Source organism: Ailuropoda melanoleuca, chromosome 8 (assembly GCF_002007445.2).
Source record: "Ailuropoda melanoleuca isolate Jingjing chromosome 8, ASM200744v2, whole genome shotgun sequence".
NCBI lineage: Eukaryota > Metazoa > Chordata > Mammalia > Carnivora > Ursidae > Ailuropoda > Ailuropoda melanoleuca.
Genome location: NC_048225.1, coordinates 59709895 through 59724876, shown reverse-complemented (window position 1 = coordinate 59724876; position 14982 = coordinate 59709895). Strand labels below are relative to the sequence as shown.

The 14982-nt window shown below is 50.7% G+C and overlaps 1 protein-coding gene across 1 annotated transcript in view; it reads right to left on the bottom strand.

Annotated features, from left to right (window-relative positions):
- Positions 1-14982, bottom strand: part of SYT9 (synaptotagmin 9) — a 219467-nt gene that overhangs the window by 47273 nt on the left and 157212 nt on the right. The window contains exons 7-9 of the mRNA XM_034667621.1: positions 14144-14264; positions 12570-12741; positions 10372-10501 (exon numbers count right to left, since the gene is read on the bottom strand). Of these exons, the coding sequence (XP_034523512.1) occupies positions 10372-10501; positions 12570-12741; positions 14144-14264 (423 nt within the window). The remainder of the gene's footprint in view (positions 1-10371; positions 10502-12569; positions 12742-14143; positions 14265-14982) is intronic.

Here is a 14982-nt window from a genome sequence, read left to right as displayed (position 1 = left end):
AAAAAAAAAGAAAAGAAAAGGCCACAAAACTGAACGGGCATGCAGAGGGCGCCTGTAATGTCATCAAGTCTCCTGCAGCTCCCATGTGTCCCTGATGTTTGGAGGGTGTGGAAAGGAGGTGACCGTTAGCTGACAGGGTTCGAGGGAGGTCCAGCAAGTGGGGAAGGGCTGCAAAGACTTCCCAGGCTTCCTAGGCCGGGCATCAAGTGAGAGGTGCCACCAGACCTCAGAGATCTGTCGGGCTGGCAAGAGCCAAGTTTGGGTCTGGTCAGCCTTGAAGGGGCCAAACTCCAAGGAAGCAATCATGCCTGGCTTGTACTGTGAGGACAGGTCGCAAGCTCCATGAGCAGAGATCCTCAGCACAGGCAGTGACAGTGGCATCTGATGGCCAAAGACAAGAAGGACAATGTCCCAAGTGAGATAAAGCATGCAGCCGCCCCCCCCACAGGACTTCTCTACACTTGGGAAGGAGGAAGGAGAAGAGGCCTCGAGGAAGAAGGGAAATAACTGTGGTAAGGAAATTGAACATGACATCTGACTGAATATTTAACCCAGAGAGGCTGAAATAATCTAGAAAAGACCAGAAACATTAATGAGCAAGATCAAGTTTATGTTTTTTCCCTTCCTGTTCCTTACCAGGGTGGTATTCATTTTAGAGAATAAAGAAATTTACATTTTCTTACACTATTTAATGTACTTTAAATGCTTCTTGTTCTCTCAGTTCCCATCTAGAGCAAGCATCTTGTTCTCTGAGACACCGAGACCTTCTGTTGGATTATGCAGGGGGGGGGGCATGTCACAACATGCGGAAGAGACTGACAGCATGTGGCCCTCCAGGTACCAACTCCTCATCCCCTCCATCACTACCCCTGACACACACCTTAGGCCTGTGCTCAGCTCACTGACCCGGTTCTTGAGCCACCCCTTCAGAGGGCCAAGCACGTGATCGCCAGCCTGTTTATTCCCGACTTACCACAACTGGATTCATGGTATTTCCAAAGACCTGCAAGGGGGGTGCCATAGGCAGCTCAGGTCCCCCCTGCTTCAGAGCGGCAGCACTTTCCAGGGCTCTCCCCTCCTATCCCTCAGTCCAGATCCACCCCCACGCCCCCCAACCAGTCTCAATTTCCTTGTCTGCTAGTCTAGTCCTCACCGGGACCCAAGTCCTGCCACAGACTCAAACTCCTTTGATAGGAACTTGATCTCCTGCATGGTTCTTTCCAGCCAACCCCTCTCCTTTCTGGAGAATCACTCCTGTTTCTGCAATCTTTTATAAATAACAATTTGCCCAAAGTGCTGAAGCCTCTGACTCGCTCACTTCAAAATCTGGGTAGCAGTGGGGTTCGCCTGCATCAATTTCCCCATCCTGCCTGGGCCCTCCTCAGGAAGCTGGAGTGGGCACTGGCTCACATTTCTGACCTCCGACCTAGAGCAAAGTGGGCCGGGGGAGACCCAACCAGGGGAATCAAATGGCTTCTCCCGGGAATGTGTGTACCTTGAAGACTCCAGGCAGGCTCTGCGGGCACTTGGTGGATACGATCTGGAGCTGGCTTCAAGGGCCTGCTCGTGTAATGCCCGGGGGAGTCTGAGTAACCGATGTTTGCTTCAGTTCTACAGCTGTAAGTTTACACCTTTAAGGAGGCTCCAGAGGGTGGTAGATGCCAGACAGGTGTACTACGTCACACCTGTCCCTCAGTGATTGGGCTCCTTCAGTTATATGGGGATTGTTTAAGCCCTAGTTGCAGGGGGCACTGGGCTCAGTGAGGTGGCCCTGGAGACCAGCCGGGTGCAGAACCCCGTCAGCCTCACACACATACATGGATGAACGGCTGAGCTTGGAGAGAGGAGACTTATCCACACCCAAGCACAACTCGAGTAGGACTTCGGGGTTTAGAATCTTGACCCTCAGCCAGGCAGGGTAACACTGCTGATCTTCACTAGATATTCAGCCTGGATATTCCATCTTCTCACCCTTTTAGAAAAGTAAAATTTTATTTAGCCAAATAGTGTCTGTGTCTGGTCTTCCCATGAGACCAGGTCACTACTTGTTAATGCAGAGGTTACGTGGCACTACAGTGGGAAGCAATGAAAACCTGGAGCTGTTTTTCTTATTCTTGCTGGGGTTCGTGATGGAGGCCAGCTCCACATGCAGGACGGTGGGAAAGCTGCTGGGATGTGGCCAGGCCAACACCATCTTCTCTGGGATATACAAAAGAGGGGGCTGCGGTGGGAGCTCCAAGAGCTCTGTCACCTCCTGAGGCCCCACGGAGGGGCTACTCCTGTCCCCAAGTCCCAGGCAGTCGGCTCTGGGGGAGTCTGCACAGCTTCCCAAGCCTTTAACATCATGGAGAGTAAAGGGAGCTGTATTGGCTGACCTTTGAGTGTGCAGTGAAGCCATCCAGAAACACTGCGAGAGAAATGGATTTTTGAACTCATTGGCTTTGAAGACTCCATCTGCCACCTGCCCTGGCAAGGTCAGGGTGTGTTGGCTGCAGCCCGGAGTTGGCTGCCAGATCTCTGCAGGGCTTAGGGTTCAGTCCTAACCCGGTCCCTCAGCCCCCAGCAGTGACGAGCTTCTGCCAGGTCAGCCCCCCTTTATACTAAACCCTAACTACCCCATATTCTCTCTCTTCCCTTTCTCTCATTCATTCATACACACATGCTTATGTACACACACACACAGAACTGGGACTTAATTTCTGTTTTTGCTTTAAAGCAGAACATTTAAAAGTTCGCAGAGAGTGTAAGAAGAAAGGAGAAAAAACAGAACTTAAATATGTGCATCTATGTCCAGTTGCGCCTCAAATGACCCTTCCCCCATTCTGAGGGGATGGCTCCCCGGGATACAGGGGATGGGGGACTTCCAACCTCCTTTTTATCCTCTATGACAAACACTGTGGATAAGAGCCCCATGAGGACACACAGCAGTCCCTCCCAATGTGGGCCATGCACAATAACAACCATGATGGAGAACGTCACGGAGCGTTTCTTATGCGCCCACCACGGTGCTCCCCATGCATCCAGCAGACCGTCTACTCCTCACGACCACCCTTGGGAGAAGACACTGTTATGGCCACTCTGCAGATGAGAAAACTGAGATTCAGAAAGGGAAAAACACACAACTTGCGAGTGGCAGCACAGAGGTTTGAACGTTCCAACTCCACAGTGAGCGTCTGCACCCACAGACTCTGCTCCCGCCACCTCCGTCCTCAGCCATGCGCAAAGCACGGTGACCTTTCCAATCCTGTTTTTCATCTCATCCGGTACCAGTGCCCCAATCCTGCTAGCTGCACGTTTATTTTTAAAAGGGAAAGTATGGCTTCCGCTCTGGGGATGGATGTGCAGTCCTGGGCACGTACTTCGAAGAGACAGGACGCCGCGGAGCAGAGGGACCCTTGCTGTGCTGGGCGTGTGGTTCTGCTGCAGCAGTTACGAAACCCCCCTAGTGCCAGCCGAAGCCATTCTAGCTGCTGCAACAAATGACTCCCAAGTTTCGGTGGTTTAACCCCAAAAGCACTGATTTCTCACTCAAACAGCTGTCATACACACACTTGCAAAAGGCCAAGTGCTCAGGGTTTAGGGAATATCTCCTAGGTTTGCAAAAACAGCGCGTTCTCCTCGGCCGCANAAAACACACAACTTGCGAGTGGCAGCACAGAGGTTTGAACGTTCCAACTCCACAGTGAGCGTCTGCACCCACAGACTCTGCTCCCGCCACCTCCGTCCTCAGCCATGCGCAAAGCACGGTGACCTTTCCAATCCTGTTTTTCATCTCATCCGGTACCAGTGCCCCAATCCTGCTAGCTGCACGTTTATTTTTAAAAGGGAAAGTATGGCTTCCGCTCTGGGGATGGATGTGCAGTCCTGGGCACGTACTTCGAAGAGACAGGACGCCGCGGAGCAGAGGGACCCTCGCTGTGCCGGGCGTGTGGTTCTGCTGCAGCAGTTACGAAATCCCCCTCGTGCCCGCCGAAGCCATTCTAGCTGCTGCAACAAACGACTCCCAAGTTTCGGTGGTTTAACCCCAAAAGCACTGATTTCTCACTCACACAGCTGTCATACACACATTTGCAAAAGGCCAAGGGCTCAGGGTTTAGGGAATATCTCCTAGGTTTGCAAAAACAGCGCGTTCTCCTCGGCCGCGAAGGCAGCTTCCAAGGCGTGCTTTCTACGCTTCCCATTGGGTACCGTGCGTGCACTGCCACTCGGGAGCCCAGTGTGCAACGCACCACATGTCCTTCCTCCCCAGCAAGGGTGTTGAGAAGGAGCTGCCTGTGCACCAAATCGGGACCCCTGTCTCAGCCCCACACCACACCCCTAAACCTCACTCCTTCCCCACCCCGTGCCCTGAGAAGTGGAGAGCTCTGTGACACTCCAGCACCCTCCAGGTTACAAGCAAGACTTAAAGTCAGCAGTGGCTCGCTCACAAGTGTGCAAAAAGTCTATTATAACTGCTCTGATGGCCACTCCTACTGACAGACGCAGGCAGGATCGTGAGCCCACACACCGACTCCTTGGAGAGCTCCACCAGGAGCTGAAGAATCGAGGGGCAGCTGGGGCTGCCTCCGTCTCCCAGCTGCTTTTCAGGTGGTTCACGGGGTCTGTGGGTCTCCCTTAGGGATTAATTTTGAGTCCAGGAAAGAAAGAGTCCTAGCTTCAATGGCCCAGGGGCAGAGGTGTCTGCAGGGATCTGTAAATTAGGGGGCTCTAGGTGCTGCTCAAATACACCGAACGGCCCCGCAGCTTAGAATCAGTCCATAAGGACTGTGCTGCTCTTCTCCTTCCGGTACGGTTTCCAACAAAGGGAGACAGCCCCTTCCTCCCCGGGCCCGCTGCCCCTCCACAGTGGCCCAGCACGTCTGCTTCAGCCTGACTCTCCTGACTCTCGATGGCCGCAGATCCCGCACTGCGAGGCTCTTGTCTTGGCCTCTCAGGAAGGCTTTGCAGGCAACAGAGCTGCCTGTNCCTTTCCAATCCTGTTTTTCATCTCATCCGGTACCAGTGCCCCAATCCTGCTAGCTGCACGTTTATTTTTAAAAGGGAAAGTATGGCTTCCGCTCTGGGGATGGATGTGCAGTCCTGGGCACGTACTTCGAAGAGACAGGACGCCGCGGAGCAGAGGGACCCTCGCTGTGCCGGGCGTGTGGTTCTGCTGCAGCAGTTACGAAATCCCCCTCGTGCCCGCCGAAGCCATTCTAGCTGCTGCAACAAACGACTCCCAAGTTTCGGTGGTTTAACCCCAAAAGCACTGATTTCTCACTCACACAGCTGTCATACACACATTTGCAAAAGGCCAAGGGCTCAGGGTTTAGGGAATATCTCCTAGGTTTGCAAAAACAGCGCGTTCTCCTCGGCCGCGAAGGCAGCTTCCAAGGCGTGCTTTCTACGCTTCCCATTGGGTACCGTGCGTGCACTGCCACTCGGGAGCCCAGTGTGCAACGCACCACATGTCCTTCCTCCCCAGCAAGGGTGTTGAGAAGGAGCTGCCTGTGCACCAAATCGGGACCCCTGTCTCAGCCCCACACCACACCCCTAAACCTCACTCCTTCCCCACCCCGTGCCCTGAGAAGTGGAGAGCTCTGTGACACTCCAGCACCCTCCAGGTTACAAGCAAGACTTAAAGTCAGCAGTGGCTCGCTCACAAGTGTGCAAAAAGTCTATTATAACTGCTCTGATGGCCACTCCTACTGACAGACGCAGGCAGGATTGTGAGCCCACACACCGACTCCTTGGAGAGCTCCACCAGGAGCTGAAGAATCGAGGGGCAGCTGGGGCTGCCTCCGTCTCCCAGCTGCTTTTCAGGTGGTTCACGGGGTCTGTGGGTCTCCCTTAGGGATTAATTTTGAGTCCAGGAAAGAAAGAGTCCTAGCTTCAATGGCCCAGGGGCAGAGGTGTCCGCAGGGATCTGTAAATTAGGGGGCTCTAGGTGCTGCTCAAATACACGGAACGGCCCCGCAGCTTAGAATCAGTCCATAAGGCCTGTGCTGCTCTTCTCCTTCCGGTACGGTTTCCAACAAAGGGAGACGGCCCCTTCCTCCCCGGGCCCGTTGCCCCTCCACAGTGGCCCAGCACGTCTGCTTCAGCCTGACTCTCCGAGATCCCGCACTGCGAGGCTCTTGTCTTGGCCTCTCAGGAAGGCTTTGCAGGCAACAGAGCTGCCTGCGCTGGGAGAATGACAGGAAAGTTCTCTGCCTGGAACCCATGCTCCTTGGAGTCCCAGTTCCCAGGGGCTCCCTTCCTTCACTTACCAAGAGCAGGAGGGAGAACGCTTCACGGACAATCTCACCTCCCTCCTTTGTGCTCCCGTGGCACCTGGTGGACGTTAAAGCTTATGACTGCGCATTTTAATGATTGGTTTGCATGCCTTCTTCTGTCTCTTTTGTGATCTATTAGCTCTTTGGGGGAAGGTTTCTTATTTACATCTATTTTCTTTATCTAATACGGCATTTGACTCTCACGAATGGAGAGAATGAGTTAGTAAATAAATAGGAGAGTGAGTCCGTGGGCAAAGATGGACGGGGGAAGCATAAATGAGGTAAGTGATGGGGGAAGGGGGTGGTGAGTGAATGAATAAAGGTGTGAGGCAGAATGATGGCCTATTGTATGCAAGTATTCACTCCTCCCTTCTTCCTCAGGCACAGAACCCTGGTTTTCAGTTGCGCATATTTCCACCCAACAAAAGAATACATTTCCCACATGTGTCCAGGTGACTGTTCTGTGACTAAGTTAAATACGGGTAGATGTGTTACATGAGACAGCAAGGAAAATCCTGTAAAAGACAATGTGTGTGCTTTTGGCTTTTCTCTCTCCACCTTCCTGTGACCTGGAAGAGATGTGATGGTTGGAGCTTAGCAGCCATATTATTCAATGAGGTAACCTCAAAAAAAACAAAAAAACAAAAAACAAAACAAACCCATACTGGGACAGTGAAGCAGAAAGACAGAAGTCTAGGTCTCTATTGATCACAGAGCCACTATAACACTCTAGACTGGCTTCTTCTGGACCTTTTTTAGTTTTTAATTTTATTTTAAAGATTATTTATTTGTTTGTCAGAGAGAGAGCACAAGCAGGAGGAGGGGCAGGGGGAGAGGAAGAAGCAGGCTCCCTGCTGAGCAAGGAGCCCCATGTGGGACTTGATCTCAGGACCCTGGGAACATGACGCAAGCTGAAGGCAGAGGCTTAACCAACTGAGCCACCTAGCCATCCCTGGACCTTTTTTTGCGTAAGAGAGAGATAAATTTCCATTGCATTTGTTGTTTTTTTGGATATTTATCACATGTAGTTGAATCTGATTATATCCAGCTTGTCCAATATCACAGGTTAATGCTAGAGCAGCCCTGGAGTCCGGGCCTCCTCTCTCCCAGTCTCAAGTTCTATCTGATGCTACTTGGAAGTCACCGTATGGCACCCTGAAACTCCACACTCATCCAGATCTTGCAGATACCCAAAGCCATAACATGGAATCAGAGAATCTCGATCATTTTTGAAGACAAACAAAGTGAGTGATGAATGATCAATGTTTGAAACCTACTAGACAGGTAGGGTGCATACACTCAACAACCTTAGATTGAACACAATTTCCAACAGGCCCAGGAAAGCCAACCAGAGAAATCCATCAGTAACCACAGNTACCAGTGCCCCAATCCTGCTAGCTGCACGTTTATTTTTAAAAGGGAAAGTATGGCTTCCGCTCTGGGGATGGATGTGCAGTCCTGGGCACGTACTTCGAAGAGACAGGACGCCGCGGAGCAGAGGGACCCTCGCTGTGCCGGGCGTGTGGTTCTGCTGCAGCAGTTACGAAATCCCCCTCGTGCCCGCCGAAGCCATTCTAGCTGCTGCAACAAACGACTCCCAAGTTTCGGTGGTTTAACCCCAAAAGCACTGATTTCTCACTCACACAGCTGTCATACACACATTTGCAAAAGGCCAAGGGCTCAGGGTTTAGGGAATATCTCCTAGGTTTGCAAAAACAGCGCGTTCTCCTCGGCCGCGAAGGCAGCTTCCAAGGCGTGCTTTCTACGCTTCCCATTGGGTACCGTGCGTGCACTGCCACTCGGGAGCCCAGTGTGCAACGCACCACATGTCCTTCCTCCCCAGCAAGGGTGTTGAGAAGGAGCTGCCTGTGCACCAAATCGGGACCCCTGTCTCAGCCCCACACCACACCCCTAAACCTCACTCCTTCCCCACCCCGTGCCCTGAGAAGTGGAGAGCTCTGTGACACTCCAGCACCCTCCAGGTTACAAGCAAGACTTAAAGTCAGCAGTGGCTCGCTCACAAGTGTGCAAAAAGTCTATTATAACTGCTCTGATGGCCACTCCTACTGACAGACGCAGGCAGGATTGTGAGCCCACACACCGACTCCTTGGAGCTCCACCAGGAGCTGAAGAATCGAGGGGCAGCTGGGGCTGCCTCCGTCTCCCAGCTGCTTTTCAGGTGGTTCACGGGGTCTGTGGGTCTCCCTTAGGGATTAATTTTGAGTCCAGGAAAGAAAGAGTCCTAGCTTCAATGGCCCAGGGGCAGAGGTGTCTGCAGGGATCTGTAAATTAGGGGGCTCTAGGTGCTGCTCAAATACACCGAACGGCCCCGCAGCTTAGAATCAGTCCATAAGGACTGTGCTGCTCTTCTCCTTCCGGTACGGTTTCCAACAAAGGGAGACAGCCCCTTCCTCCCCGGGCCCGCTGCCCCTCCACAGTGGCCCAGCACGTCTGCTTCAGCCTGACTCTCCTGACTCTCGATGGCCGCAGATCCCGCACTGCGAGGCTCTTGTCTTGGCCTCTCAGGAAGGCTTTGCAGGCAACAGAGCTGCCTGTGCTGGGAGAATGACAGGAAAGTTCTCTGCCTGGAACCCATGCTCCTTGGAGTCCCAGTTCCCAGGGGCTCCCTTCCTTCACTTACCAAGAGCAGGAGGGAGAACGCTTCACGGACAATCTCACCTCCCTCCTTTGTGCTCCCGTGGCACCTGGTGGACGTTAAAGCTTATGACTGCGCATTTTAATGATTGGTTTGCATGCCTTCTTCTGTCTCTTTTGTGATCTATTAGCTCTTTGGGGGAAGGTTTCTTATTTACATCTATTTTCTTTATCTAATACGGCATTTGACTCTCACGAATGGAGAGAATGAGTTAGTAAATAAATAGGAGAGTGAGTCCGTGGGCAAAGATGGACGGGGGAAGCATAAATGAGGTAAGTGATGGGGGAAGGGGGTGGTGAGTGAATGAATAAAGGTGTGAGGCAGAATGATGGCCTACTGTATGCAAGTATTCACTCCTCCCTTCTTCCTCAGGCACAGAACCCTGGTTTTCAGTTGCGCATATTTCCACCCAACAAAAGAATACATTTCCCACATGTGTCCAGGTGACTGTTCTGTGACTAAGTTAAATACGGGTAGATGTGTTACATGAGACAGCAAGGAAAATCCTGTAAAAGACAATGTGTGTGCTTTTGGCTTTTCTCTCTCCACCTTCCTGTGACCTGGAAGAGATGTGATGGTTGGAGCTTAGCAGCCATATTATTCAATGAGGTAACCTCAAAAAAACAAAAAAACGAAAAACAAAACAAACCCATACTGGGACAGTGAAGCAGAAAGACAGAAGTCTAGGTCTCTATTGATCACAGAGCCACTATAACACTCTAGATTGGCTTCTTCTGGACCTTTTTTAGTTTTTAATTTTATTTTAAAGATTATTTATTTGTTTGTCAGAGAGAGAGAGAGCATAAGCAGGAGGAGGGGCAGGGGGAGAGGAAGAAGCAGGCTCCCTGCTGAGCAAGGAGCCCCATGTGGGACTTGATCTCAGGACCCTGGGAACATGACGCAAGCTGAAGGCAGAGGCTTAACCAACTGAGCCACCTAGCCATCCCTGGACCTTTTTTTGCGTAAGAGAGAGATAAATTTCCATTGCATTTGTTGTTTTTTTGGATATTTATCACATGTAGTTGAATCTGATTATATCCAGCTTGTCCAATATCACAGGTTAATGCTAGAGCAGCCCTGGAGTCCGGGCCTCCTCTCTCCCAGTCTCAAGTTCTATCTGATGCTACTTGGAAGTCACCGTATGGCACCCTGAAACTCCACACTCATCCAGATCTTGCAGATACCCAAAGCCATAACATGGAATCAGAGAATCTCGATCATTTTTGAAGACAAACAAAGTGAGTGATGAATGATCAATGTTTGAAACCTACTAGACAGGTAGGGTGCATACACTCAACAACCTTAGATTGAACACAATTTCCAACAGGCCCAGGAAAGCCAACCAGAGAAATCCATCAGTAACCACAGAGCCTGGTACGCTCACACTTTGGTGGCTCCTACATTTCAACAGCAAACCATTTATTCTTTCACGAAGTGCAACATGTGGGAGTAGGGTCTTACCTCCACCAAGGAATGCCAGTGTGCGATGGGCTTCCGAGGATACGACAACATTTCACTCCAGTGGTCTCTGCCCAGCCTCTCAGCTTCGTTGCCTACTTGACACACGCCGATGATCTCATTATGACCTACACTGTGAAAATGGCCCACAATAATTTTTTCTTAAAATTTTGGTATGTAAGAGCAAAACCTACTCAATTAAACTAGTAGGAATTAGGGGAAGGGTGGTTCTTCTCATTCCCTCATTTAAAACTACAGGACAAGCTTAACACCTAATAGAACTTGGGATCCAATATTGTCCTTGGGGGCACAGAGAGGAAGAGTGGAGTGTGGCCATCACACACCCTAGCTTTTGTAACATGGGAGTGGCTTAATTTGTTCCTGACGCAAGCTAAGGGGGACAACTCTGGTTCAAGAACTAGGTTGACCTCCAGGTCTCAAACCTATGTAATGAAAAGGAGGCCATCGAAAGGAGTTCCTTGCATTAATGGCTGCTCAAATTCCCGTAAGAGGCAACCAAATGTGGGTAAAGGAGATGCACCATGTAGGGTAGCGGTGGTCTGGAGCTTACAAAGGGGGCAGGGTGGAGATAGCTCCTAGTCTCCTGGCAACCCCTCTCTTCAAAGAACATGCATTCTCACGCTCTCCCCTCCTTCCAAGCCCATCTTTGCTTCTTTGACCCAACTTGACTCCCTCCTTTAGAAAGATACTTAAGCTTCTGTAACTTCAGGACTAATATCTCTGAAACTTTCCCTGGGTATATCCCTGCCTTGGGACAATTTTTCACCCTTACCAGTTTTTGGTTAGAAGTTGTCTGCATAACTAGAACAATATGCCCATCCTTTAACTCTTTGGGATCCAAACTCATGGGCTTTCTTTTTCCTTCCTGCAAAGATGAGTGATTTTTCTCCTATTTGTATGTAGGGAATAAGGGCGAGACATGGGTGGGGGAGTGTGAAGGATATTCGAGTCTATGCTCATTAAAATCAGTTGCATGCAGAAGCCCCATGAATTCTGCCATGGATTTTTCCAGGCAGATTCATGAGTTTACTGAGAATTGAACTGAAGCAGAGCTCATATAATCAGATTTGTCGATGCGGGAAACTTGGCAATCGCTTGAAAAAAGCTGGCCTAGCTTTCCACGGTTGGTGGGCAATGGCCCCTCCTGTGGGCTGACACTATTGGTGTTGCGTTTCCTGCAGAGAAGACAGGATAAGGTCTATTGCCCAACGTGGGCTGTCACACCCATAGGCTGCTGAGCCAAGCCATGTGTTCCCTGGGTTGGAAGATGTTCTGCTTGACCTAGGCATCTGCTAGAAAGAGTGTTCGGGGTACTGAAGCTGGTTTACTGACATTTCGGGGGTATGTGGGAAAATTCTGAGCTACAAATAATATTTGTAAGATTATATTCGAAGTCAGAATGATTTTTTTTTTTATAATTGTGCCCAGACCACGTGGGAGGTTTCCAATTAAAAAGAGACTTTGCATTTCAGTCTAATGACTGGTTTAACATGTCTAATTCCCTGTTGGTACTTCCTCTGCATATTAAAATGACTGTTTTTCAAATCTGTCCTTTAAATACACAATTGGCTACAATGCAAGCTATAAATATCTCTTCTGTGCTGTATTAATTAGAAAGTCGAGCATCTTATACATTTTAATGTACCCTGTCATCCATACTGATTCTAGCATTTTCAAGAGAACATTTCTGTTTGCTTTCAGACTTAAGTGGATGGAAATGATCTTTATTAAACACATTGGGAGAAGGGAAAGAAATAACAGAGTTATGTATTTAGAAATGTTGATGGCGTGGCTAAAGGAATCACTCTGCTATTTTGAGTGGAATATTCCCACAAAGGCCAAGCAGGATTGCACGGGAGAAGATTAAGACCTGCAGGGCCCTGGTTTCCCAGGCTGATATTCTGAGGAGTGTGCAGGGATGGAGAGGGGAGGAGGCGGGGAGGATGGGGAAGGAGAAAGAAATGAAAACGGGGAGAGCAAGGAAGCACTTGGGTAATAGGACACTACAGCATGGTTCAGAAAATGCTGACTCCTTGTCAGTCAGCTTTCCCCAGGGTGCTCCCCTGCCTTGTTCCCTGCAGCCTGGGACACCAGCGGAGCATCTGCGGCCCACGCCCCCTCTGCCCTCCCTGCCCCGGGCATGGCAGACCTGCCCCGAGAGAGAGCTCCAGGCATCTCACCGGTCGTAGTCCATGACAGCTATGGACAAGTGGATTTGGTCAATGTTCTCGGGAGGGACATCAAAGACTATGGCTTCGTTGTAAACAGGGTTCAGAGTGTTCCTCTTGGTGGATGTTTTCCTCTTCTTCAGTCGTCTGCCGTCACACATCAGCGACACTTTCACGTAGGGATCTGTACAAGCAGGAGAAGCAGGGGGACTGTGAGGATAATGTGGGTTCAGGGGGGAGCTTCATTACGGTGGGGTTCCACAGACAATGGGATGCAGAGCTCCCTTACCTGTGCCTGTGGCCTGGGGTTTGAGGATTTTAATTAATACGATGCCGGCAGTGACGAGAGTTAGGCTAATTAAGACATTCATTCAAGAAAAAACACAAGACTCTGTCTCCTCCAAGTGTGTGGAATTTAAAAGGACTGTGAAAACATCTGTTATCGAAGTAGAAAATATGCAGCTAGATTCAAGACCTGCCGGGCTTCAACAGGGGGAGATGCAAAAGTGTTTCCAAGGCAGGGGAAGCAGGCCGCCGGCCCCGAACACTGAGCCACCCCAGGAAATAATCCTAAACATCAGGTTTTTAGGAAAGGGACAGGCAGAACACCTAGATGACAGGGAGAACTTTGGGCAGTGCAGGGGCCTCGTGCCCCAGAGCTGCCCACAGCAGCATGGCAGGGAAAGAAAGGCCAACGGCTTGCTTGTGGTGCAACACCAGCAGAGGGGGACAGGTGACAAAGCTGGTCCCCACTTCCAGTGGGACTTTTCTGGTTCCCCCTCACTCTCCTTCCGCTCCGTGGGGGGTGCCTTCTCTCCTGCATGACCTGCACAACTACTGACTCCATAACACTGTCCAGGAGGGACTCAGAGGACCAGAGGGGGCCCCGTCTTTTTTTCTCTCGGAAAAATACCGGGGGACAGTAAGCAGACTGTATTGCATCGGTGTCCTTTGATTTCTGTGATCTACAGCCAGTGGCCTGGGTGTTTTATGACCACATTTTGGGAGCCCCTGTGGAGGCTGTACAGTAGGAACTGCGTAGTGGGGCATTTTTTGTTCTGGTCTAGAATTTAAGTGTACATGCTCGATTCACTGGCAATACCAAACTGCATAGTTCATTGATGGGCTTTTTATGAGGATGTAAGATTATTTTTCACTCTTCCATAGACCTGAGACGGTGACTGCTTATATCTGAGGAAAGACCCAGTGAGGTAAACTGCATCAACACATGTAGACTTTAGGACTAGTTCACAGTTACGGTGAAGAAGACCTAAGAGGGAATAATGATAATTATTCACATTAGGTAGCATTTAGTGCGTGCCAGGTACTATTCTTACGATTTTATGTGCATTAACTTACTTAATCTTACAACAACCCCATGAGCCAGATACTACTGTTACCCTCATTTTACAGATGGGGAATCGGAAGCGCACAGAAGTTAAGGGACTCGCCCAGGGTCACACAGCAGGAGGTCTAGCACTGGGATTAAACCGAGGTAGTTTGGTTCCATGCACGTCGTTACTCTACTAGACACTTCGTAAGCCTCTAAAACCCTATGAGGAAGTCTGAACTTGAGAATGTCCCACCTGATGCTCCTGTTATGTCCATTGCCTTTAAATTCCTTGCTTTTATAACGGTAATGGTCAGCCTGCCAGCAGTTGGAAGATAGCAGAGGGAAAACATCAGCTCTCCAAGATCCACGTTGTCCTGTTGAGAAAGTACAAAGAGACGCTTCAGAAAGTGTCCTGAGCTAGGCGTTCATAAAGCTTGGCTGCAGGGCAGCATGGGAAGGGACGAACGGCTCCTTTCGCTCATCTTGTGAGTCCCTGGTGTCTCTTCCTTCACGTCAGCCCCACGGAGAAGAAAAGATGTCTGGACTTCGGGAGCCCCCGCCCCTAAGGAAGTACAGCCCATGCTCAGCTGGCAAGGCTGTGGGGGCCTCTCAGGGCCTCTACCATCCCCCATCCAGCCCTCCGCAGCTCACACTGGCCCCGCAGCTCTGAATGCGGCCCCCAGAGCCTTAACTATTTCCCACAGAGTCCCCCATGTGGCTCTATTCATAGCGCCACCACAATCCCCCAGGACCTCCAGGACAGAGTTGCCCTAAGAGGTGCCCTGTTAGGACGGTACAGCCCCACCCCCACCACAGCCCAGACCTGCACTGCACACAGCCCCACGCAGCCTCCTGCGGCCTCTCAGACAGATCCCCCTACAGCCACGCCCCGCTTCCTAGGAAGCTTCCCCGAGTTTCCCCCCACGCCCCACATCAGTCTACAAAGTCTTCCAAATAGTCACCATCCCTACGCCTCCTCCCCTTACAGCCCTACACCTCCCCTACACCGCCCCCAGGACAGCCATAATACTTCAACACACTCCAGCAAACACCTCGTCCCAAAACACACGCATGTGCATGTGCACACACACA